Source organism: Microcaecilia unicolor, chromosome 8 (assembly GCF_901765095.1).
Source record: "Microcaecilia unicolor chromosome 8, aMicUni1.1, whole genome shotgun sequence".
Classification (NCBI taxonomy): domain Eukaryota; kingdom Metazoa; phylum Chordata; class Amphibia; order Gymnophiona; family Siphonopidae; genus Microcaecilia; species Microcaecilia unicolor.
In genome coordinates this window covers 212172983-212200812 of record NC_044038.1, presented here as the reverse complement: position 1 = coordinate 212200812, position 27830 = coordinate 212172983, and the positions used below count along the sequence as shown (strand labels likewise).

Here is a 27830-nt window from a genome sequence, read left to right as displayed (position 1 = left end):
TTAAAGGGGGGTATTTTTGTAGTGGTGGAGAAAACCTGACACTTTTTTAAAAATAATTTCTAAGAATGAATTTCTAAGAAGACATAATACAAAATGAAAAAAAAAAAAAGTGTGCATATCCCTAGAAAGTGTATGTGTATATATGTATGCGTATGTATATACAGTGGTGGAAATAAGTATTTGATCCCTTGCTGATTTTGTAAGTTTGCCCACTGACAAAGACATGAGCAGCCCATAATTGAAGGGTAGGTTATTGGTAACAGTGAGAGATAGCACATCACAAATTAAATCCGGAAAATCACATTGTGGAAAGTATATGAATTTATTTGCATTCTGCAGAGGGAAATAAGTATTTGATCCCCCACCCAACCAGTAAGAGATCTGGCCCCTACAGACCAGGTAGATGCTCCAAATCAACTCGTTACCTGCATGACAGACAGCTGTCGGCAATGGTCACCTGTATGAAAGACACCTGTCCACAGACTCAGTGAATCAGTCAGACTCTAACCTCTACAAAATGGCCAAGAGCAAGGAGCTGTCTAAGGATGTCAGGGACAAGATCATACACCTGCACAAGGCTGGAATGGGCTACAAAACCATCAGTAAGACGCTGGGCGAGAAGGAGACAACTGTTGGTGCCATAGTAAGAAAATGGAAGAAGTACAAAATGACTGTCAATCGACAAAGATCTGGGGCTCCACGCAAAATCTCACCTCGTGGGGTATCCTTGATCATGAGGAAGGTTAGAAATCAGCCTACAACTACAAGGGGGGAACTTGTCAATGATCTCAAGGCAGCTGGGACCACTGTCACCACGAAAACCATTGGTAACACATTACGACATAACGGATTGCAATCCTGCAGTGCCCGCAAGGTCCCCCTGCTCCGGAAGGCACATGTGACGGCCCATCTGAAGTTTGCCAGTGAACACCTGGATGATGCCGAGAGTGATTGGGAGAAGGTGCTGTGGTCAGATGAGACAAAAATTGAGCTCTTTGGCATGAACTCAACTCGCCGTGTTTGGAGGAAGAGAAATGCTGCCTATGACCCAAAGAACACCGTCCCCACTGTCAAGCATGGAGGTGGAAATGTTATGTTTTGGGGGTGTTTCTCTGCTAAGGGCACAGGACTACTTCACCGCATCAATGGGAGAATGGATGGGGCCATGTACCGTACAATTCTGAGTGACAACCTCCTTCCCTCCGCCAGGGCCTTAAAAATGGGTCGTGGCTGGGTCTTCCAGCACGACAATGACCCAAAACATACAGCCAAGGCAACAAAGGAGTGGCTCAGGAAGAAGCACATTAGGGTCATGGAGTGGCCTAGCCAGTCACCAGACCTTAATCCCATTGAAAACTTATGGAGGGAGCTGAAGCTGCGAGTTGCCAAGCGACAGCCCAGAACTCTTAATGATTTAGAGATGATCTGCAAAGAGGAGTGGACCAAAATTCCTCCTGACATGTGTGCAAACCTCATCATCAACTACAGAAGACGTCTGACCGCTGTGCTAGCAACAAGGGTTTTGCCACCAAGTATTAGGTCTTGTTTGCCAGAGGGATTAAATACTTATTTCCCTCTGCAGAATGCAAATAAATTCATATACTTTCCACAATGTGATTTTCCGGATTTAATTTGTGATGTGCTATCTCTCACTGTTACCAATAACCTACCCTTCAATTATGGGCTGCTCATGTCTTTGTCAGTGGGCAAACTTACAAAATCAGCAAGGGATCAAATACTTATTTCCACCACTGTATGTATATATATATATATATATATATATATATATATATATATATATATATAAAACATCTGAAGTGTTGTGAGTGCAATTAAAGCAAGTTATTCTATTTTTGAATCAATTTTTATTGTCAACCATAGTTGCAAAGCTGGGTTAGAGATGTTACTTATGTAAGGTGCTCTACAGAGGCAGTTTTCAATAGCCTGGGTTGTATATAAAGCATGCAATTTATTTTAGCCTGTGTACATTGTGTTGGTTCTCAAAGGGGAAAAAAAACCTTGCATTGTTTCCCTTAAACAATTGCAGACTTAAAGTTAACTCACCAAAAGCCTCCACATATCTTTGTATCTGCTATCTAAAACGGTGTTTGAAAATCTCATACATGCATACCATATTTTCCCTTTCTATTTTGAACCCAGCAACGGCAAAGTGCAGGAGCAACTGCAGATTGCTCCTGCCCTGAACCCAGTAGACACCAGGGAATCCTTATGATAGGACAGGGGGTCCTACAGGGAGATGGGGGCTTAGGTAGAGGGAGTCTACTCGGGGGGGGGGGGGGATATGCCCCTTGTGGGGAAGCTCTCCAGGGTGTCAAGTTTAGGGAGGGGGAGCTCTTCCAGGGAAGTCATGTTCAGGTGGAGCATCAGTGGTAGGGAGGAACCAGGGGTCTGCTAAGGCCCTTTTAAGGTGCTCTCTGGGCGCATTAAGCCACGGCTTTGCAACCCGATGCTCCCAAGATAGAAGAATACTGCCAGTTTTTAGCTGGCAATAGTTTTCTATGAATAATGAGGCTTGTGGTGTTCACCACATGCTGCTATTGTTCGGTTTGAATAGTAATGAGTTGCTTTGCATGCATTTGCATACTTTGTGTCTCATTACTATGTAACCTGCTGTACCTTATATTAATGTGCATTACAGTAATATAACACATATTATTGCCCTTTAACACATTTTAAGGAGCATTTAATGCACATTAGGGCAGTAACCCGCCTTAATAAATACCCCCTAAATGTTGGCATTTCTGGGGCTAAGGTCATAAGGTCGTCAGGAAGGTCACAGCTGTCTATCTTAATTGGTCGAAGATCCCTATACATCTACTTTGATCAAAACAAATCCATGCTTTTGAGAATTATAGGAAAGCAAAGCCAAGCCAGTCGAAGCTTGTATAAAACATGGCAATTTGCATACTCAAAAGCAATTGCTCACTTAATTCATTCAGTCCCAGAAGGGACAAAAAATAATTAGGATGCGAACTACAAAAGCAGGGCAGAAAATTGCCTTTTTGGTAGTCTCATTTTCACATGGTAAATATAAATAAATCATCATCTGCAAATTACCATAAGCAATATGAGAGGAGCAAAGTCTGAAATTAAATTCTTTTTATCCCCAATGACTTTTGACATTGCAATATACCAAATGCAGACTTAATATTCCTGCAAAATGCTGACCAGTAGTTTTAAAGGAAGGAATACTCCGATTCCTCAAGGGGATCTGAGTTTTAATCCCATTGTATTAATCTTGATCTGAAAGAGCAGATTGAACAATCTTTCTGTCTAGTTATAGAAGAATCCGTTTGGAAAATTGAATTGTGTAAATTGGAAATGTCTTCCAAGCATGGCGATGGAAAACTGTATTTCTAGCAATTAAACTTTCAAAGTTGAACCACACTACTAATCACTGGCTGTTAAACAAGTATTTAAATGAATAACTAATCTCGTTGTTTGGACAGCTTCAGGCTTGCAGTATGAAAAATGTTATAAATTGGAGGTTATTTGGCATCTTTTCTGGGAATATAAATAAAACTTACGATCGCTATATTTTGGTCTGCTATGCTCATACAGCCCTACATTTTAAAGGCTCAGCTCGCACTGAAGTACTGCTTCACAGAGACACATAATGGGAGAAAGAGTCCAGGTAGGGGTTGGAGCTAGAAAATTTTCATTTCATGTCATTTTCCGTGTTGTTTCTGACACACATTTGTTTTCATTTGCAAATGACATAAAAATGATCCCTTATCTCCTACTGATACCAATACATTAACTCAGCAACTCTCTTCAGTCTCTCTCCTGTCATATGACCTGTCGTTGAACTCTCTTCTCTTCTCTCTACGCTCTTCTCTTGCTACTGTTCTTGCATCTCTGACTCCTAAACATGTGACAGCCACTGACTGGAAAGACGAGTGCCATGGCCTCTTCCTAGCAAGTTAGTTATGCATTGTGTTCTTCTTCAGCATTGTCTGCTTTTTGTACTACACACCGTGACTACAGGGCTGCTGTTTGGCTCGCTAAACATTCCTACTTCACTAAGGCTATTGAGTCCTCCAACAATAAGCCTCACAAATTATGGTGGGAAGCGGGACTGGTGGTTGGGAGGCAGGGATAGTGCTGGGCAGACTTATACGGTCTGTGCCAGAGCCGGTGGTTGGGAGGCGGGGCTGGTGGTTGGGAGCAGTGGCGTAGCCAGACCTGAGATTTTGGGTGGGCCCAGAGCTAATATGGGTGGGCACGCACTGTCTATATAAGTATGAGTAGTGTCTCTTGGTCTCCTACAAAATAATGCGTTAGAATTCACTTGATGATGGATTTCTAAGTACTCTGCCCAACAGCTGCCCTGCATCAGTATAACCACATACATACTTAATGGAAAAATTGATATTTTTAAATATAATTACATTATCCCACAATCTCTCTACTGCAAAATGCTATACACAGACTTGTGCAAAAACACACTCATATCCTTACTAAACCATAACAGCACTAATTCCAAGAACAGGATGAGCTACAACCTTATAAAGGCAGAACTGTAATTACATTAGGCTCTAAAACACCAATACACTACCTCGTGAAAAAAAAAGCAAAACAAAAAGGGCTGCAAATACTACACGCTAGCAGAATACTGCACCTTGATCATACATGAAAAACACATGACACAACAGACATGACACAAGGAACTAGAAATCAAAAAATATGAAGGCAAAATACTGAACTGGAAAGTTAACTCAAGAAGTCAGACTCAGCATGCAAAAGCAGACATATTCCAATTAATAAAATAAATACTTTTTTCTACCTTTGTTGTCTGATCTATTCGCTTTGATAAAATTATGATGTAAAAACCCCCAAAAATTTATTACCTGCTGCTGGGCTGGCAGCTGCTGCTGCTTGGCACGGGCAGTAAAGTTACCTGGGGCCAAGACAGGAACTTGAGTCCGATCCAATTCTTGAATGATCTCTTCTTCTCAATTCGAACTTTCGAAGACCACCTTTCTTTCCCAATTCCCACGTTTCCAGGGAGGGCAGGGCCAGGCTGAAGCTTGCACAACCCTGCATGCGTGTGTGCATGTGGCCATGTGCACCTAATTTTTTAGCCTGCCCTCCCTCAGACCACATCCCGAGCGAGTGGAGGAGCCAAGCAGAGCGCAAGCGAGGCTGAGAGCACACCGCCGAGCACAGCCACGTCCGGGTCCGCTACCGCGTAGGAGGATAGATGTGTGGATAACCACGACGGCGATGCGGATGCACTCTCTCTAAGCCCGAAGGTAGGTGGGCTGAATCTACTACTACTATTTAGCATTTCTATAGCGCTACAAGGCGTACGCAGCGCTGCACAAACATAGAAGAAAGACAGTCCCTGCTCAAAGAGCTTACAATCTAATAGACAAAAAAAAATAAAGTAAACAAATCAGATCAATTAATGTGAATGGGAAGGAAGAGAGGGGGGTAGGTGGAGGCGAGTGGTTACAAGTGGTTACGAGTCAAAAGCAATGTTAAAGAGGTGGGCTTTCAGTCTAGATTTAAAGGTGGCCAAGGATGGGGCAAGACGTAGGGGCTCAGGAAGAATCTGATCGATCATCGCGTCTGAGTCTGAGGCAGTGCGGGTGCCCGCGACGTGACATACGCTAGGCTGTTTCTGTGTACTTGGGTGGTGGGAGGGCCTGAAATCGGAGCCTGTGGAGAGGAGAGATCAACTGCCAGAGCGCCGGGGGTGCCATCTCTGCCATCAAGATAGTCTGCTGCGCTGCTGCTGCAGTTGTGTGGCGCTTGAGTGGGCGGGCCTGGGCCGAAATTGGGTGGGCCTGGTTGGGAGGCGGGGAATAGTGCTGGACAGACTTATATGATCTGTGCCCTGAAGAGCACAGGTATACACAAAAAGTAGCACATATGAGTTATCTTGTTGGGCAGACTGGATAGACCGTGCAGGTCTTTTTCAGCTGTCATCTACTATGTTACTATGTTATGATCTGTTTTTTCTCTCTGTTATTCTTCCACTTACACCATCTTCTGATGACCTTGCTTTGGCATGGCAAATTAAAGTGTCCTCCTTGTGTTCTGCTGTTAGACTTTCTGCTTCTCCTGGTAGACCTGTTTCCTCATCTCCTTCTGACTTGGTCACTGATAATTTAGAAACTTCTTTTCTCTCCTCCAAGTGGGCATCTTTTCAGCCTCTAATTGCACAGCAGCTGAGAAATCTCTGTCTAGCTTAAATTATTCCTACTCCCCAATTGGCCCATAGCTTGACCCCCTAGTTCAAAGAATTGCATCTCTTCTTCTTCCTCTATACTTACCTCTCTTGCAAGAATGCTTGCCTCCTGGATTAATGTCCTCCTTATGGAAGCATGCTGTAATTACCATTACTTATGAAACCTCAACTTGATCCTACTGACCCCAATAATTACAGGCCAATATCAAACCTCCCTTTTGTTTCTAAACTCCTTGAATGAATAGCACACACTCAACTGATTTCATTTATAGATAAATCTCTTATACTTCATCCTCATCAGGCAAGCTTTCATAATGGTCACAACACCGCTCTCTGTGCTACACATTGAGATCAGATATACACTAAATAAATCCTATTCTGCCATTCTGATCTCATTCGATCTTTCATCTGCTTTTGACTTTGTTGATCCAACCCTCCTCCTTTCACATTTTCCATTTAATGATTTGTATATCCTACATTATCTGACCAATGTGGCTTACAATCATTAAGATAATGTGTACAGTTCAATGTAGAATGTTTTGTAGATGAGCATGTGTAAGTAATATTGAATTAGACCTTGTGATTCCAATGCAGGGGGCCAGGCCCGGTTGCGGACGGAGGGGGGAGCGGCGGCAGCGACCTCAGGAGGGGGGGCGGGTGGAGGGGAGGAGCGGCAGCGGTGACCTCGGGGGGGTGGGTAGAGGAAGGAGCGGTGGCGGCGACCCCGGGGTGGAGGGGGGGAGCAGCAGTGGCGACCTCGGGGGGAGGGGGCGGTGGGGGCAGCCTTGCCTCTGGCCCGGCCCAGTCTCTCGGCAGCCCTGCTCTTAATGCACCATAGCGCTTTGAAATGTAGCTTCCAAGGTTTTGCTCTCATTCAGATAGGAAAAAAGATGAGTAAATCATGCCCTTTATAAATGTTCTGACTTTGAGTCTCTCCAATTAGATTTTTTTAAAATATTAATAGGATATGATTAACAAGATTGCACTTGACACCAGTACCAAATCTTTTCACACTGACCTTTAATTTTCCTGCAGGGAGGTACAAATGCAACAGATTGCTTCTCTGTTTTAACTTCTTCACAACCATCACGTTCAAACATCTGTCTTTTTCTTATAACAAGGCTTCTGGTGAATTTGTATTGTTGTCAGAAAATTTGCTGTCATACTCTGCTCTTCTCTGTTGTTCATGGATACCAATAAACAGAGTAGTATATGTTCTTTCTTTCAGGTCACAGAGCTGAATAATGTGAAGAATGTACTGCGGTTACCGAAAAACACAAAGAAACATGCGGTTGGGATTTATTTTAACGACGATACCTCAAAAACGTTTGCATGTGAATCAGGTGGGTAGACTGACGTCATTGCAAAATCATGTATGGGGGTCTATTTATATAGGGACCCTTTGACTAAGCTGCGTTAGGCACTATCGAGCACCTAATGCAGCAGAAATGGCCTAACATGGTACATGCTAAGGCATTCTATCTTAGTGTTGCCAAGTGCACACGCTAACCATGCACTAGACATTGTATTATATTTTTTGAGAGGCTGTGGTCAGGGCCAGAGAGTGGGCATTCCTGCACTAACCAGTTACCGCATCTGCATTACCACATGCTAACTAAGTGGTACTTAGATGGAACTCTGGCTGTATCAACTAGGCCAGTGCAGGGCTGGCTTGTATGGTCTGAGTCCCGCATATAGCAATCTGGTTATAAGATGGGCTGGAGACAGCTTTGACTGAAACTCCAGTAATTTGGAATGCGTGGAAAGTGCCGGGCAGACTTTTACGGTCTATTTCCCTCAAATGAAAAGACGGATGTGGATAGGCTGGAGTGGGCTTTGACAGCAACTCTAGTAGTAGTTGGAACATAAGGACAGAGTTGGGTGGACTTCTACGGTCTATGTCCCAGAAACACCAAATAAAGGCCATGATTGAGTATATAACATCACGCTCATTGTTGATTTAATCTTGAATTGATAATGAATGTGACTGTTGATCCGTCATTTACTATACTGTGTTACTAGGTAACTGGTTAGAGCATGGATAATGCTGGCGACCTAACCGCCTTCAAAATAGGAGGCGGTAAGTGCTCTCACAGTATTCTTTAAAATGGCTACATGATAGTGGCAATGGAGAAGTGGAGTGGAAGAGTGGCCTAGTGGTTAGAGCACCGGTCTTGCAATCCAGAGGTGGCCAGTTCAAATCCCACTGCTGTTCCTTGTGATCTTGGGCAAGTCACTTAACCCTCCATTGCCTCAGGTACAAACTTAGATTGTGAGCCCTCCTGGGACAGAAAAATATCCAGAGTACCTGAATGTAACTCACCTTGAGCTACTACTGAAAAAGGTGTGAGCAAAATCTAAATAAATAAATTAGCACACATCCATTCATTTAAAAAAATATATGAAAACTGGGGATTTTAGAGACATGGTAAAAATGGCATTAGTGTGTGAGAAAGACCCGTGCAAGGGTGCTCTAAGGCCAATTTTCATCACAGCTTAGTAAACAGACTACTTATATATTTATTATTAACAATTTATATCCTGGTCAAAGTTTTCTGACTAAATATAATCTGAGAAATTTTAATTTTCTTTATTTGTATTTTTATCTTCATTTTTAATTTGATATATTTGTTATTTAATGGAACTTTTCTTCCAGCATATTGCTGAAACTGTGGAAGGACCTTGATGTTTTACCTGAACCAGTATTAAGAAGATTGCATTGGCTTCCAGTTGAAAGTTTGTATGTTGGTCTTTAGATCTGTTTTGGGAAGGTAATGTTAATATAGAATACCATCTAAACTCACTTAATAACACATGGAAAGCAATAAAAACAAATACTCGTAGTCTGAGTAAAAAGGTTCAAGATTTGCAAGCCCTGGTGTCTGAAGAAGACTTGGATAGTGTTGCTATTATAGAGACTTGTTCAATGATCTATGGGATGCGACCATACCAGGCTGTAATCTTTTTAGGAAGGATAGGGAGGGCCAAAGAGGCGGAGGAGTGGCACTGTATGTGAAAAATAATATCAGAGTGGCTAAATTGCAGGGAACCTCAGGAAAGGAAGAAGCGATATGGATTGTCCTGGATAGAGAAGATGGAAGCTATATCCACATGAGTGTTATCTACAGACCTCTGGCACAAATTGAGAAGCTGGGCAAGGATCTGATTGAAAATACCCATAAGCTTGGAATGAAAAGGGAGGTTCTATTGTTGGGAGATTTTAACTTGCCTGATGTGGACTGGAATGTCCCATCAGTGGAATCAGAAAGAAGCAGAGAGAGATTACATAGTAACACAGTAGATGACGGCAGAAAAAGACCTGCACGGTCCATCCAGTCTGCCCAAGAAGATAAATTCATATGTGCTACTTTTTTTATTTGTACTGTCCTCTTCAGTGCACAGATCGTATAAGTCTGGCCAGCCCTATCCCCACCTCCCAACCACCAGCTCTGGCACAGACCGTAGAAGTCTGCCCAGCACTAGTCCAGCCTCCCAACCACCAGCCCCAGCACAGACCGTATATGTCTGCCCAGCACTACCGTCTCCCAACCACCAGCTCTGCCACCCATTCTAGGCTAAGCTCCTGAGGATCCCTTCCTTCTGCACAGGATTCCTTTATGTTTATCCCACGCATGTTTGAATTCCGCATATTTGGATGCCTGTCAAAGGGCTTTGCTCAGACAAATGGTGATGGAACCCACGAGGTAAGGGTTGTTGCTGGATCTAGTGCTCACAAATGAAGAAAGTGTTTCCAATGTCCAGGTGGCAATAGTAATCATCACATGATATGGTTTGATATAAGAGCAAAAGCAGACTGCAGATGCACAAAACTCAAAGTACTAGATTTCAGACATGCTGATTTTGGTAAACTGGGGGAATAACTGAAGAAGAAGCTGACGGCATGGGTAGGCATAGGAGAAGTGGAAGTGCAGTGGTCCAAGTGGAAAGCTGCAATACATATGGAAACAGATACAAGGAAAGTAAACAAAAACAAGAGAAACAGGAAGCCTATATGGCCCTCCAAACAAGTGGCTGAAGAAATAAGGCCAAAGGAGGAGGCATTCAAGAAATACAGAACGCAACAAGAGGATCACAGAAAAGATTACTAGATTAAACTCAAGGAAGTGAAGAGGGAAATGTGGCTAGCGAATGTACAGGCAGAAGAACTAATTTGACTAAAAATGAAAAGAGAGTTGACAAGACCTTTTTCAGATATATTGGGGAGAGGAGAAAACCTCACCAGTTTTACCAGATAGCCTCAACATAGCTGCAATTTTAGAGAAATCTTTAAATACAGTGGAAGAAAGAGCAACGTTTCCTATGTCTTTTGCTTTTGAATTAGAGGCCATTTTATGAAGCAGTGGTAACTGCAGTCTATCTGCTTAAGTATTGTATTTCTCTTCCCTTCCCTTATGCCCTCTTCTGTCATTGTAATTGTTTTTCTTTAGCTCATTGTAAGCCGCTTTGGGGCTGCTTTACGTGGCAAAAGGCGAGGTATCAATGTTCTAAAATAAATAAATAAATAACGAGGATAAAGCGAATGTGCTAAACAAATAATTCTCTTCGGTGTTCACGGAAGAAAATCCTGGAGAAAGGATCACAGTTGAGTGCCGAGGGTATATCTTGGCATGGCATGGAAGTGGATAAAGCTATGGTGCTAGATAGGGATACATCCCAGGATGCTGAGGGAGCTCAGAGAAATTCTGGTGGGACGTCAAGGATTTATTAGAGATGGGAGATGTTCTGCGGGATTAGAGATGAGCTGATGTGGTCCCTTTTCACAAAAGCGAGGACAGGGGAAAAAGTGGGAAACGACAAGCTGGTAAGCCTCATGTCAGTGGCAGGAAAAATAATGGCATCACTGCTGATGGAAAAGATAGTTAACTTTCTAGAATCCAACAGGTTGCAGAATCTGACGCAACATAGCTTTACCAAAGGAAAGTCCTGCCAAATGAATCTGATTGATTTCTTTAACTGGGTGACTAAAGAGCTGGATAAAGCACATGCGCTAGATGTAATCACTTGGCTTTCAACATAAACCTTTGATACAGTTCTTCACAGAAGACTCATGAACTTAGGACCTAAAGTGGTGAACTGGATTGGAAACTGGTAGACCGACAGGTGACAGAGGGTGGTGGTAAATGGAATCCGCTCGGAGGAAAGGAAGGTGAACAGTGGAGTGCTTCAGGGATCACTACTGGGGCTGATTCTGTGTAATATATTCGTGAGAGACATTGATGAAGGGTTAGAAGGAAAAGTTTTTTTTTTTTTTGAAAATGATACAAAAATAGCCAATAGAGTGGATACTCCAGAGGGAGTAGAAACCATGAGAAGAGATCTCCAAAAATTAGAAGAATGGTCAAAGGTCTGGCAATTAAAATTTAATAATAATAAACTGCTTTAGGGTTCAAAATACTACAAGCTGGAATTTGTTAATTTGAACTGTAGTTAATAATTAACACCAGTGTCCTAAATAGAATTATTCAATTTTATGAATTTTTAAATATACAGTGCTCAGTGTGTGTTGCTGTGCCAATTTACCATTTATCACGGTAACAGCATCTAGCACGACAACTTCAAAGCATCATAGCACTGGACCTGCCTACCCTTCCTCTCTCACTGGATGCTATTATGCATATCATAGTCTCTTGTCGATGTTAATTATCAATACAGATAAACTGCATCACTTGTCTTTGGCAAGTTCTGTGCTCTGTTGTGTGCTGCTGTTGTTGTTACTCTCAACCAATGTGCCAGTTCTCATTAGTGCTTAAAAACATTTTGGTCTTCTCTATTATCGTTCCCAACGTGGGGCCACGTTTCACCTTAACAGCATCTTCAGGAGAACATAAATTCCAAACTATAGAATAGGGAAAAACAACACGGAGTTAGTGCTTATTCCATCATGTTTTCAATGCTTAATATACTTACTAAATTTACCTTTCAGACAATACTTTTAGAAATCAAAATTGCGGTCTTTCCGGGAGGCGAAATCGCTGCAAGCTCCTCCCTGCATTTGGTAATATGCATTTTTTAAATTTTGGTTCTCTGTTTTTGGTATTCTGCGGAATATAAGAGTAAATATTGTATTATATTGTATCCGAGATGCATTAATCTTCTGCATACTGTACTTGATATGTTTTATGTGCTGCATATTGTAAGTTATCCTATGAAAAGATGGAATATCAAAGGAATATAAATATAATATTATTATTGCTGGACAATGAGGAATAGAAGAGGAAAACTTTGGAGCTCTGCACCCTTACTGAGTACCTCGATGACTTCACAAGCCTCAATTCTACAGTTTACTTGATCCAGAGATGATCTGGGCACAGCTGAAGGACTCCTTGCTGGCCATGTTTGAGGGGAAGTACTTCCTAGCCTTGAGGAGGAAGTATTGCTGAGCCCCTTCTGATCATTCTCCTCCACAACCGGCTGCTTCAAGCTTGCTGATTTTAGGCAAGAGGAATCTTCAGGGTGGGATAATCCATAGAGAGGAAGCAGCAACATTTGTTAGCATGAAGCCGGACTCCAAAAGCAGGATGGGAGATTTCTGGAAAACCCTCAAATGTTCTGGTGACAATCCTGGTTTCAGATCAACTTGGGCAGCAGGTAATGCTTAGTGTTGGGCCTGCTCCAGCAAACAGAGGAAGAATAACAGCTTTAACGGTGACAATGGAGACCCTATGGACAGCAATAACTGATTTGAAGAATACCATGAGTATCTGAATTGACCAAGTTGAGAATCAGTTTAAGAATGTATCTAGTAAAGTCCTAGAAACAGAATCATCTCCAGAAAGAGAGTTGAACGATTTTGTTGAGATTGGGAAGAAAGTTGAAGAACTGCAAAAAGTCCAGAGAACTCTCATGCAGGATTGTGTTAACATTAATTGGAGACAAGAGCAATTTGAGAACAACTTGAGAAGAAGCAATTTGAGATTGTTGAATTTCCGGTGAGTTCCACATTTATCATCCAGGGAACTATTGAAAAAACGTACGAGTGACATACTGAAGCTACTTACAGAAGCATTTTCCCCAGTTGTTAGACCTTATTACCTACCCTATGGGAAGGGATGGAGAAAGGATCAAATGGAATGGGAAGAAGCAGCAGTAACATCACCAGTTTTACCGGATAGCCTCAACATATCTGCAATTTTAGAGAAATCTTTAAATACAGAGGAAGAAAGAACAACTTTTCTTATGTCTTTTGTTTTTGAATTAGAGGCTGTTTTATGAAGCAGCGGTAAGCCCACCACAGGCTTACTACGCAGCAATCCAGAACTACCGCCAGGCTACCGCAGGACACCGGCGGTAGTTCCCACCCCTGGTGTGATCCATTTCTAGTGCTACAAAAATATGTCCTATTTTTGTAGCACCAGAACTTTTTTTTTTACGACCAAGCCACAAAAAGGTGCCCGAACTGACCAGATGACCACTGGAGGGAATCGGAGATCACCTCCCCTTACTCCCCAAGTGGTCACTAACCCCCTCCCACCCTAAAAAAAACTTTAAAAATATTTTTTGCCAGCCTCATATGTCATACCCAGCTCCATGACAGCAGTATGCAGGTCCCTGGAGTGGTTTTAGTGGGTGCAGTGTACTTCAGATAGGCGGACCCAGGCCCATCCCCCCCCTACCTGTTACACTTGTGGTGGTAAATGTGAGCCCTTCAAAACCCACCACAAACCCACTGTACCCACATCTAGGTGCCCCCCTTCATCACTAAGGGCTATGGTACTGGTGTACAGTTGTGGGGAGTGGGTTTGGGGGGGGGGGCTCAGCACACATGGTAAGGGAGCTATGCACCTGGGAGCTTTTTCTGAAGTCCACTGCAGTGCTCCCTAGGGTGCCCGGTTGGTGACCTGGTATGTCAGGAGGACCAGTGCACTACGAATGCTGGCTCCTCCCACAACCAAAGGACTTGCATTTGGTCGTTTCTGAGATGGGCGTTCTCGGTTTCCATTTTCGGCAAAAATCGGGGACAACCATCTCTAAGGTCGACCTAAATGTGGAGATCTGGGCGTCCCCGACCGTATTATCGAAACGAAAGATGGCCACCCATCTTGTTTCGATAATACGGGTTTCCCTGCCCCTTCACGGGGACGTCCTGCGAGGACGTCCTCAGGAAAACTTGGGCGCCCCGTTCGATTATGCCTCTCCACGTTGCATTGTATTCATGCTGAAATGTTATTTTTCAATTATTTGACTTTTCTGATATTCAAATATTTGGTTGTATTTTATTATAATTTCAATAAATATCTATCAAGTACAAAATACATAAATAAAATAAATACTTTGATGTATTGCTTAATTATTTTGCACGGAGGAAAAAGACCTCAGATGCTCAACGATCTTTGCTCCTTTGAACAATAGACCATTGAATGCTTATATCCAATATTTGCAGGGAAATGTTCCCTTGTGGACCAGTGGTGTAGCCACAGGTGGGCCTGGATGGGCCAGGGCCCACCCACTTAGGGTTCAGGCCCACCCAACAATAGCACATGTTTAGTGGTAGCTGGTGGGGATGCCAAGCTCCAGCAGCTGAAGACTTCCCTCTGATGGTAACTCTACTCTCCATGCTACTCTCCACAATACTGGCACCTGCACATGCTCAGTTTTCAGTACATGCCTACTGCAGACTGCCAAGATGGAAAGAAGCGTTTTTCTGCCAGCTGAGATATTTTTCGGGTGGTGGTGAAGGGGGGAAACACTTGGTGCCCACCCACCTCTTGCCTAGGCCCACTCAAAATCTGTTGTCTGGCTACGCCCCTGTTGTGGACAGCGCTTGAGCTCCTCATTAGTCTTAGAAAAACCTCCAAATATGTAGTAATGGCATTTGCTAAATCTCTTCCGATGACTGAGTTACACTTGCTTATTTAGCTATTGAAGTAGAGTTTACTAGCAAGTGCCATATCAAGTTTGAATTGTTAATTATTTTGCATAAATGTTTCATAAGCTTCAATACACTTTCTTTAAATGATTTTTTTTAAAAAAGCAAACAAAAATATTTGCTTGTGAATAAGGTGTCCGACATTGTTTATTCCTAAAACCAGAGCATTGACTTTACTTTGCAAAGATTATGTACCGATATGCAGATTCTCTGGTCATTTATGCAGAACTTGAGGCTGCTGAATGGTGCAAAGTGCTGCAAATGGAATGTCTGGGAACAAAAATGAATGATATCAGCCTTGGAGAACCGGACCTGCTGGCTTCTGGAGTACAACGGGAACAGAATGGTATGTTGATATTGAATCTAGGAAATCTTGGGTGGCTCTATAACTGGTCAGCTATATTTGGACTCTGCTGCAGCCTACCCCTTCTGATATACCTTCCTCCTTCTGCAAGGGCAGGCCACGGCAGAGAGAAGTTCTGGCATCGGGGGAGGGGCTTTGATTTTCGCAGGTTGGGGGAAGGAGGGAGGAGTCTATTTTGAAGGCTGGGAGGGAGATCGTGGGAGCTTTCAAGTTAAAAAAATAGTTATGTAGGTCCCGGTCGATATTTATGCGGGGCCTGTCATATGCAGGCCCCAACTGAATTTCATTGGCACCCGCATAGGCTCTGGCGCCCATCCCCATCAAATTTAGCCCTCAATATTCAGTGCAAGTGCCCGGACATAGCCTGGCACTGAATATTGAGGTCTAATCTAGCCGGTGACAGTATGCATTAAGAACAAAAAACACTGAACACCAATGGCTGAATATTAGCTGGATTGTTTCCAAAGTATGAGTACTATTATTGAGAAAACAACAAAACACAAAATGTGTGTGTGTGTGTGTGGGGGGGGGGGGGTTGTTTTTTGTTTTGCTCGTTTTCATTTTGGTAATGACATGCAATGTAAATTGGGAGAGGATGTAAAGGAGGCCTCAGCATCGTGCTGTATCCCAGCCCTCGATGCAATAGAGCTGGAAGATGCAGCAGGAAACTACTGAGTCAAAAAAGCTGCTATACTTTTAAATTTTTCTTTACAATCAATAAAAATACCCAGGGCTAGATCTCTCATTAGGCACAATAGGCCTAGAGACCATTGATGCACCAATGTGTGTCTGATCAATCCAGACTGCCATCTGTTAGGGATGGGCTGTCATCTGCAATGACATGAGAAATGTCAATAACATATCCCATGTCATTAACAAATGAAAACGAGCAGAAAGAAAACACATTTTGTATTTTTTGTTTGCCAATAATAGTGTGCATTCTTTACAAAGAGTATGCACTCTTTCCTGACAGTGTGCCATGTATGAACCATCGTGCATGCATGCAAAGAAAGGGTGCATCCTCTTTGCAAATTGCACACCCAATCGAGAAAGAAGGCACACTTCATAACATTCCTCCCGTAATGACAAATTGGCCAAGAAAACCCAATGAAAATTCCCATAAATGACAGTTGAAATAACATGAAGCTAAAATACAAATAGGTTGCTGCCCATATAGATCTGACCTTGAGAAGACTGGGATTTGCAGAGAAACCATGTTTAACATCTCTATAAGGCAAGTATTAACTTTGGCCAGGCATCTCTTGGTACCCAACTATATTTCCCCTAGATAAGAGTTTCCCACATCTGTTCAGCTAGATTTTCAGGATACCTACCATGAATATGCATGAAACACATTTGCATACACTACAATACCAATATATGCAAATATAGTCAGACTTACCTCATGTATATTCTTTGCACGTATCCTGAAAATATGATTGACTGTGGGCTCACCCTGTCCTAGATTTTGGTCTGTTGCCTTCATGATCTGTAACCCTTGAACCCCTGCAAGCTATGCAAAGCTGCATTATTTTTTTATATATATGTATTTATGGGGATTTTAGATAAATATGTCTTCTTTCACAGAGAGATTCCATGTGTATTTGATGCCATCCCCCAATCTAGATGTCCACGGAGAATGCACGTTACAGATCACCTCTGAGAATATCTGTCTATGGGACATCCAAAATCCTAGACTAAAGCTTGTCTCTTGGCCTCTGTGTTCACTGCGACGCTATGGACGGGACCCGACTTGGTTTACCTTTGAAGCTGGAAGGTGAATATTTTTGTAACACCACAAAAGTATCATTACTTACAGTGCACTCATGAACAGTGAAGGTCGTTGCTAGCTTTTGTAATGGTTTGTAGCTTACAGAGTACCATATATTTACCTGAGTTGGCATATTTCTGGCTGCACTGTCATGTTTAAATTTTAGGAGCAGACATTACATTGGCCAAGGTGATCAAACACTAATGATTGGGGTCGGATTCAACGCATCTTCACGGGTGGCATTAAATTAGTTTGGCATTTTAAAACCTTACTGCTCAGGGAGAACACTTTTATTTGACTGGATAAGGCACCTTGAGCTTCAAGCAGTTTTCATTGACAGTGCTAGATACTGCCTTGTGTAAAGATCATGCATAAAAACAGAATCTCCTTTTCCAGTTACTTTTATTTTCTATGTTGGCAGGATGTGTGAAACTGGGGAGGGGCTGTTCATCTTTCAGACAAGAGATGGGGAGGCTATTTATCAGAAGGTCCACTCAGCTGCGTTGACAATAGCAGAACAACATGAACACTTGTTACAGAATGTCAAAAAATCAATGGTATGTTTCTTTGTCCTTGCTTGCCATAAAACACGTTGTGTCTGACCCAGGATATGCATTGTAGGGAAGGGGGAAGGGAAGAGATTTTGGATTTAGCTTATGCCTTTTGTTAAGTAGTAACTCAAGATGACTTGCATTTAAGTACAGTATGTCTTTACCTGTCTCCAGAGGGCTTAATAATCTAAGGGATCCGATATTCGGCCCATGGTGGTAGGCGGCTGGCAAGCTGTTTCCACATGTGGGCTGAACTAACTCGGTGTGATAGTGTGAGCGAGGCTTGAGGGTAGGCCTTCAAATAACACAGCTAGCCAAGGTCATGGAAATAGGCAGTGGCGTTCCTAGGGAGGCTGACACCCGAGGTGGATCACGGATGCGCCCCGCCCCCCGGGTGCAGCGACCCCCCCCCCCCCCACCGGTGCAGCGCGACCCCCCCCGGTGAAAGGGCACCCCCCACCCTGGCGAAAGAACCCCCCCCATGTGCACGCCACTGGGGGGGGTGCCGCGCGCCGGTCAGCTTTGTTCGTTTCCATGCTCCCTCTGCCCCGGAACAGGTTGCTTCCTGTTCCGGGGCACAGGGAGCATGGAAACGAACGAAGCTGACGGCGCGCGGCACCCCCCCCCCCAGCGGCGTGCACCCGGGGCGGACCGCCCCACCCCCCCCCTCTTGGTACGCCACTGGAAATAGGTGAAATACTTTATTCACTAAGCCTGAGGCCTGTTAATTCATGGGGTGAGGAACAGAAAAGAAAAGTATCTTTAAATTCAGAGGGAAAAGTCTTGATAAGGGCTTGTGGCTGACAAGGTCCAAACCAGGGGCGTAGCCAGACCTTGTGGTGGGAGGGAGCTGGAGCTCGAGGTGAGGGGGCAATTTTGGTTTGCCGGCCTGCTGCCTCACCACCCCCCACCCACTGCTGCAGCAAATACCTTGGCAGGTGGGGGTCCCCAACCCCCGCTAGCTGAAGCCTTCTCCAGCGCCGGTCTCTGGCACCACCGCGTTGCCTGAATGCTCCTTTTAGTAAAACTCTCAATTTCACTAAAAGGAGTGTTCGGGACGTGAGGGGGAAGAAAGAGCAGGGCAGGCAATGTGGCGTTGCCAGAGATCGGCGCTGGACAAGGCTTCAGCTGGCAGGGGTTTGGTACCCCTGCCAGCAAAACCAGGGGCCCAGAGGAAATTTGAGGGGGCCCAGGCCCCCGTGGCCCCACATAGCTACGCTACTGGTCCAAACACAGTCCATGGCCTGTGACTGCCACGCCCCAAACACAGTCTGTAATTTTCTTTCTCAATCTCTCTCTAGGCCAGCCAGGCCTCAGAACCAGGTTTACAAGCATTCAACAGAAAAGGTTGGCTAACCTCAGCCAGGTCATAGTAGCTAGATGTACAGAGTGAAGGCATATGCTGGAGATCACTTCTTCTATCCCTGGACCTCCTCAACCCTATTCTGGACCTGCCCTTTTATAGTTCCTGTCCTTTTGGCTCCACTCCTCCTGTCTCGCTTTCTCTTTGGGAAGACTAGGGGTTTTGAGGAGGTTCGAACTACCTGAGGGACTATTCTTAAAGATAAGGGGCAATGTTCTATATACCCCCTCACACCCTGGATATTCAATGCCGGGGCATGTGCAGCTCTCAACATTGAATATCTAGGTATGACTGCCTACCTGGAAGTTAACCAAGCACCAGCTCATATTCAGACCAATTCCCAGTTACCTCGCCACATAGAGTTTGGATGGCTGCTTTGCTATCCTAACCTAACCTTATGTGGTTACGTAGCTGGTTATTGGATTCAAAATTGCTACTAAGAGCTAAATTCAGTAAATGGTGCTCAAAAATCAGCGCTGAAAAAAAATCAGCACTCAATGTTATTCTATAATGGCCACCCAAAGATGCACATCCATTATAGAGTAGTGTTGAGTGCTCCCTCCCCCACCATACACCTTCTATGACCACGCCCCATTTTAAGTTCTGCACTATAGGATACATTGTTATAGAATAGCGTATAGCAAACTGTGCACCCAAATTCCAAATTGGTGCCAATTTAGTGCCAATTAGCAGCCAATTATTGTTACTGATTGGCTTCTTAGCCAATTTAATTGGGCTGCATCTTGGATCAATGCCCAAATATTGGCACCCAATTTTTGGAGCCATATATAGAATCCGGGGGGAGGGGGTAATCAGCTAAGTTTCTGCTCTGTCCTAGCTCTGCCCCTGGACCACCCACAAACTAGCCAGTTTTGGTATTTGTAGTTAGAGGGGATATTTATTTATTTATTTATTTATTTATTTATTTATGTATGTATGTATGTATGTATGTCATTTATATCCCACACTTTCCCGCCCATGGGCAGGCTCAATGTGGCTTACATTAGTTAAAAAAGGCTAACATCAGTATAGAAAGACACATCAATCTAGAAATAAACAAACAGATACATTAAGGGCTAGGCAGTCGGTGAGGAAAGACAGAGGGATAGAAGAGAGTAAGGTGATAAAGAATGCAATACAGCCACATAACAGTAATAGGTCAGAAAGCACTAAGGCAGCGCCACTGAATATCCCCAGATCGCTCCGCACAAGTCATTTAAACGGTCAGGAGCTTCTCTTGGCCTTTTAAATTGTTTCAAATATTGACTGCTAGGGGGCCCTTTTACAAAGACGTGCTGAAAAAATGTCCTGTGGTAGTGTGGATGCATGTTTTGGGTATGCGCAGAATCATTTTTCAGCGCACCTGTAAAAAATGCCCTTTTAAAATTTTTGACCAAAATGGACGTGCGGCAAAATGAAAATTGCCACGCGTCCATTTTGGGTCTAAGTCCTTACTGCCAGCCATTGACCAAGCAGTAAAGACTTGCGTAGTAACTGGGCGGTAATGACCTATGCGCGTCAAATACCACTTGGCGTGCACGCAATACGGGCGTCTGAAAATAAAAATTATTTTTCAGACGTGCTTATCAGGCGCTCACCAAAAATGAAATTACCACTAGAGCAACGTGGTAGCCGGGCAGTAACTCCATTTCGGTGCACGTTGGGCGTGCATAGACACTTACGCGGCCTTTCATTTACACAACCACATTTACACCAACCATAGATCTGGCATAACTGCTGGGCAACCGCAGGAACCCAGCAGTGGTTCCCACCCCCTGCATGCACTATTTCCGGCGCTCAAAAATGTTGTAGCGCCGGTGCTTACCTGGTGGTAATTGCTGCCCGGTTACTGCCGGATTAGCGCAGGAGCCCTTACCACCACCTTAATGGGTAGCGGTAAGTGCTGCCCCCCACCCCCCTGAAATGGCCACGTAGCAAGTGGTTCACTTACTGCACTGCCATTTCTTTTTGACCAATAAAGACAGCCTTTTACCCGCTGCGGTAAAAGGGAGCCTCAGCATGCATCAAAAACATGCGCTGATGCTAACACAGGCCCCTTTTTACCGCAGCTTAGTGAAAGGACCCCTAAATTCAGTAAATGGCGCTCAGATGAGCTTTTAGGCGCGATGATTTACACCAGCTGAAACCTGGTGTCTCAGTTCTCATGCCTAAATTAGCCATGGATCCTCCAAATTCTATATTCTGTTTTGTTAGAAGTTCCTAAGTGCTCAGCCAGCTCGATAACTCAGTGGCTAGTGCTGTATGCTGCCAGGGAGGAGACCTGGGTTTGATGTTTGGCCCCAACCTCTGGGGATATTGTAGAAACAACATTCACATTCCCAGTGACTCCTAGGAGGCCAGATAGAGGGTCCACAGTCACCATTTGGATCCATACATTTATCCAGAAAGATCTAGACAACTTCGTAGTCAAAACAGATTAAAAACAGAAAATACATTCCTAGTACAAAATAAAACAATACACAAAAAAATATCATGGACTTGCTGCAACAAGAACAAACCAAACCAAAAGCCTTTACGTGTAAATGCAAGTGAGTGAAATATTTAGACTAAAATATGTAGATGTGGGAGAGAAGCAATCAAAAGCTAATAAACTCCATCTTCTAACTAAAGACAGCCTGAAATAACTAAAGACCTAAAATGTACCATAATCTTTTCAGGTCTAAGATCATGGGGGAAATAACTTTATTAAAAAGGACAGAGACATAAGAAGGCTTTTTATTTTTATTTTACACTGAACTTCTCCTCTGGATTCTTAAAAAGAAGGATAAATCCTTCTTATCTGTTTCCTTCTCCACTACTGCCAACTCCAGACTTCGCGCCTTCTGTCTCGCTGCACCCTACGCCTGGAATAAACTTCCTGAGCCCCTACGTCTTGCCCATCCTTGGCCACCTTTAAATCTAGACTGAAAGCCCACCTCTTTAACATTGCTTTTGACTTGTAACCACTCGCCTCCACCTACCCTCCTCTCTTCCTTCCCGTTCACATTAATTGATTTGATTTGCTTACTGGAGCACCTTAAGAGAAAAATTCTGAAGCATAATTTCAAAGGAAGGCGAGCTTGAGTTACATCCATTTCTGTGGTTCTTTTATGTAAACATTGCTTTTGACTCGTAACCACTCGCCTCCACCTACCCTCCTGTCCTCCTTCCTGTACACATTGATTTGATTACTTTATTTTTTGTCTATTAGATTGTAAGCTCTTTGAGCAGGGACTGTCTTTCTTCTATGTTTGTGCAGCGCTGCGTATGCCTTGTAGCGCTATAGAAATGCTAAATAGTAGTAGTAGTAGTAGTATATTAGTGTGTGCATCTTTAATGAACACCCCTGAGCCGCCCGTGCTGCTCTTGTGGCCACGCCCCTTTTAAGTTGCACGCTAAAGGATTTCCTTTTCGCATCTTTATAGAATAGCGCTTAGCAAGATGTGCACATAAATTCAAATTTTTGTCAATTAATGCCAATAATTGATTGTTAGTACCCAATTATTGGCACTAATAGGCTCGTTACTCAAATTGGGTGTGCCCAAATTTGTGAGCACAATTTTAAGCAGTATCTGTAGAATTCCCCTGTAAGTGTCCACTCACCAAGAAAGTGAAAGCATTCTGTACATTTACACTCTCAAGTGGCACATAAATATAGCCAGTCTATTAGAGAATTTTCCTTCATGTTGCTTACCCAAGATTGCAAGGAAAGATATGTACCCTGGCTTCCCTGGTTCTCATTCTTCTCCTCTACCCATTAGACCACTCCTCCACTCCAGTGAAGTAGCTATGAGCATGCCAGACATGATGTGAGGGGAAGAGAGAGCAGGGCAGGAAATGCGGCGGCGATGGGGGTGGCGGCGGGGAGGCAGACCAAAATGTGCCCCCTCACTTTGGACTCTGGCTCCCTCCCACCTCAAGGTCTGGCTACCCCCCCCCTGCTCCACTCATTGCCATTTGAAAATCCACTCCTTATTGCTTAGCATAACTGAAAAAATATGAAATATTTCTCTTTTCCTAATATATTTCTTTGTAAAACAGCTTCAAATGAAAATGAGCGACAGAGCAGTTTCCCTAAGCACAATCGTGCCCCTGCCCCGGAGCATCTACTGGCAACACATCACACGACAGCACAGCACAGGTCAGCTGTACAGCCTACAAAGTAAGTATGAAACGCAGAATGAAACAGCTGTACCAGCTGAGTCATGTCAACATCCCCCAATTCTTGAAATGGAAACTCTATAAGGTAACATAAATCAGAAGTTTGTGCCATTCCAGGGCCTCACCTTTGGGGAAACAATCCTTCAGCCTTTTATTCTACGAAACATCTTTGTCACAAAAATGGATGGATATCTGGCAGTTAGTGGAAGCTGGGCATTTCTTTCTAATGATGCAAATAAAGCTAGTTTGACCAGCCCCAGGAAATAATCATCTCTGCTCTATGGAAATATATGACTGCACTTCTGAATGTTGCAGACAAGAGGCTTTGGTACCTACTCACTGAAATGAGAGACCTGAGGTGATGGGTTTGATTTTTTTTTTTTCATTGAGTGAAATAAGAAGCAGCGTGTGTCCAATAAAAGATTAACAATGTAGTTAGGGGGCCACAGAGTGGAGGTGTAGCCTAGTGGTTAGTGCAGCGGACTTCGGTCCTGGGGAACTGGGATTGATTCCCGCTGCAGCTCCTTATGACTCTGGGTAAAGTCACTTAACCCTCTGTTGCCCCAGATAAACTGCTTTGGATGTGGTTGCAAAAACTGTAGAAAAGCGTTTTACCAAACTGCGATAAAAATTGGCCCTCTCGTAGGTCATTTCCACGTGTTAAGGCCATTTTTACTGCAGGGGTAAAATGGCCGATTTTTCTATTTTCAGTATTAATAGCCATGCGCTAATTTTCCCATTAGCGCATGGCCATTAGTGCATTAGCTTCTACTGCCACCTGTTTTGTAAGCAATAAGGTCTCACAATGTAATTGTTTAGCGCACATCAATGTTGCCGCATTAACTGATTAGCGCAGGAGATGCCTACTCTCTGCCTCAGACCAGGGGTGTAGCCAGACTTCGGTGGGAGGGGGGTCCAGAGCCCTAAGTGAGGGAGCACATTTTAGCCCCCTCGCAGAGCTTCCGAACCCCCCCCCCCCCGCCGCTGCCAGCACCACCTCCAACAACTTTGACCCCCCTGCTGATGACCCTCTCGACCCCCCCCCCCCCCGCCCGCCGTCACCTACCTTTGCTGGAGGGGAAGCCCAACTCCCGCCAGCTGAAGTCTTCTTCCTTCGTTCGGTTTCTGAGTCTCACAGAAACAGAACAAAGCCTTGCGATCTGCAGGGCTTCGTTCTGTTTCTGTGAGTCTGACGTCCTGCACGTTGTACCTGCAGGACGTCAGACTCAGAAACCAAACGAAGGAAGAAGGCTTCGGCCGGCGGGGGTTGGGGTCCCCTGCCAGCAAAGGTAGCAGACGGCGACGGCGGGTTGGCGGCCGGAGGGGAGGTTGAGAGGGTCGTCGGCAGGGGGGCCAGGCCCCCGTGGACCCATAGTAGCTACGCCCCTGCCTCAGACCCACCCCCAGTATTAAAAAAAATAATTTTTCTTTTTTACCACATGGGTAGCATGTGCACATCCAAAAGTTACCATGGGATGCATCAGCACACCCCTGCGGTAAGGCATATTTTGCCATGGTAAGCATAGATCAATGCTTACCGCAGCATAATAAAGTAAGCCTACATAATTTGAAAATGTAGTTAGGAATGCTTTGTGTTTCCTTTTTCCCCTCCCATTTTAATTGTCCCTTGTAAGGTTGTTCAGAAAGGCATTGGGCAAGACCTTCCTGCATCCCTCTTTCTAACCCTTCCCCAGGCCTAGAATTATTCCCATCTTTCTCTCTGTCTTTACCAGGCTCAGGAGTAATTCCCCTCTTTATCTCCTCCCTCCCAGCCCCAATGGGCTCTAGATTCCACCCCTCCCCCACCAACACTACTAGCATCCTCCTCTGTTCTTTCTCTCCTTTTTCCTCCTGTCCCAACAGCAGTCATCAATCTAGGATCCATCCTCCATTTATTCCTGCCTCCTTTCATGGTTGCTCCCAGCACGAAGGATAGAACAGGATATATAGCAACTCTGTCTTCTCACCTGAGACCTGATTTTTCTCTTTTGCAAAGATGACTTGATACTCTGTTGCGCTGAATTTTACAAAATGGGTTGGTTGTTGTTGTGAATTGAGGGGTCCCGAGCCCCCCCAAGAAGGCTGGAGTGACCTTAAATCTGACTCCATCTCTAAATAGCACTAGTACTGGGGTAATCAAGGAGTTGTGAAGTTCTAAAAGGAATTGCCACTAAGGGAGATGTTAGGTCTAAGGAAAAGATACCAGCCTTATGACAAACTGGATTTATGTCACAGGTTATATAATGCAGTGAAAGATAGCCTGATACAGCAAAAGCATTTATACTTACAGCCTTTCATCATTAAGTGAAGCCCACAAATCATCATTTGGAATGAGGAGTTTATTTGCCAAGGTACAAGTCAAATCAGTAATTGACAACAGGCACGTACAATCAATTAGTTATAGGAATATAATAATCCAGCTGCAAACAGGTGTTAATTAATTCCTAATCTTTTATAATTTCTCTTACCAATTAGAGGTTTTACAAGGGAAAGCAATTAGGTAATTTGTCAATTCTGCTGGTCACATTGGTTTCCCTTGGAGAGAGAGAGTGCCAACCCTTCTCTCTCTAACTTAAACCAGGAAATACCCTGATTTTTATAGGTGCCCTCAGGATATGGATAATATGACAGTAGATATACCTGATTGGATCTATGCTAATGTCATGGTTACCACTGATTGGGTCATGCTAATGAGTAGCTTCTATCTTGCTAACATGGTTTTGTCTTTAGCTCGCTTGACCACAAATCTTAAGCAAGACCCTGCATCCAGCTACACCTTTCCTTTCTCACACCATGGCTGACCACAATCCTGCTCACAGGAAAGTCTCATTTCTCAACTTGTTTTTCTAACTTACATTAGAGAAAATTCCACTCTGTAACAGATACGGCTTCCATTTTGTGCTGAAATCCTCCATTTTGTTTCCATATCTATTGACCTAACTTTTCCTAATTTAGCTGATTTAGGCCTCAATCCGGGCTACAAACTAGGCCATACTTTTCCAGTAAGCTCCCAGTTATGTCAGCCATCAGATTTCTGACTCAGCCAAGGTCTGTAGTAGCCTGAGCTCTATGACTGGGCCCTCCACCATTCCAGGGTCTCTGGCTGTACCATAATTATACATTGTCTATGTTGCCAAAACAACTATGTGTTGGTTTACAGGACATTTAAATTGCCCATTTGTTATCCTTACTTTGGCCCAGATGCATCAACCATACGTAAAAAAAATTACAAACGTTAAAGTCCGAACCGAATTTTAAAAAATGAACAATGCTCAAAAAAAAAAACAATTTGCACAAGTTCGGTGCAGATTTAAAAAGTACAATGTATCAATGCTGTTCGGTAATCGGCCCTTAAATCATGCGCAGAGCAGCCAAGAGTTATGCTGGCTGCTCTGCGCATGCCAGAACTGTCAGAACAACAACAACAACAACAAAACCCCCACAAACACGTGGCTCCTCGCTCCCCGCTGCATCCCTGAAAAGTAAACATACCTTAAAAAAGGATAGGGAGGGGGTAAAGGCGCTTTTCAGAAGCGTCCTGTATGGACGGCCTTGCCCTCCCCCCCCCCCCCCCCCGATCGCCGCTGTTCCATGCTTCCTCCCTTCACCAAATTAAAAACTGAAAATAAAAAGTTAAACTTTAGCAGCGCTGGGCCCCCCTCTCTTCCTGTGTTCATCTTCTTCTTTTCCCAACACTGCTCCACCTCCCGCCATCCTCCGCCCCTTGCTCCGCCCCCCCCGAGTTTGTCGCCGCTGTTCCCCCCTCCAAAGGACCCCCCTCCGCCTTACCGGCCGTGCAGCGCCTCTCACCTTTGTGTGAAGGCACTGCACGAGATGAAACAACGGATCGTCGCTCCCTTCTGCCTCCACCGACGGTTGGGAATTTCGTTCATTAAAGGGTTGTTAGAGGGTCGTTAAGGTTTAGTGCATCTAGCCCTTTGTTAGGAAGACCAGTGGTAGTTTCAGATCTCTTTAAATAATTAGGAGTTCTATTGGATTATAGGTTAACATTTGTAGATCAGATTTCAATAGTAGTAAGAGTTCTTTTTGTATGTGTTACGACAATTGAGATTAATGAAAAATGTCTTGGCCTGGATTGGCTGCTGTCGTGGACAGGATGCTGGGCTCGATGGACCCTGGGTCTTTTACCAGTGTGGCATTACTTATGTACTTATGTATTGGATGAGTCAACACTTAATACTTTAATTCACTTTCTTTTAATGTTGCAGTTAGATTATAGCAACATCATAGATGCAGGCTTGACTGCAAACACTGCAGAATGCAGCTATCCGTTTGTTGGGCAGTGCTCACAAATATGAAAGAGTGAATGTTTACGTATTCATTATCATTGGTTACTGATTCATTCTAGGATAGCGTTTGAGTTGTTGGTGTGATTGTATTTCATTTGATTTGCCCTCCATAACTATTCATTATGTTCCTGGGAGATCCCTGCGATCTGTGAATGGCCGTTGTTGGGAGATTAGTCATGGGGGTGCATTCTTTTAGTGTGTCCCTA

At 43.9% G+C, this 27830-nt stretch overlaps 1 protein-coding gene across 2 annotated transcripts in view; it reads left to right on the top strand.

Moving 5' to 3' along the window:
- The window catches only part of DOK5 (docking protein 5), a 160250-nt gene that overhangs the window by 114019 nt on the left and 18401 nt on the right, over nt 1–27830 (top strand). For both annotated transcript variants that reach the window (XM_030212132.1, XM_030212133.1), the window contains exons 3-7: nt 7446–7560; nt 15331–15450; nt 17056–17245; nt 17661–17796; nt 23195–23315. In XM_030212132.1, coding sequence (XP_030067992.1) covers nt 7446–7560; nt 15331–15450; nt 17056–17245; nt 17661–17796; nt 23195–23315 — 682 coding nt within the window. The remainder of the gene's footprint in view (nt 1–7445; nt 7561–15330; nt 15451–17055; nt 17246–17660; nt 17797–23194; nt 23316–27830) is intronic.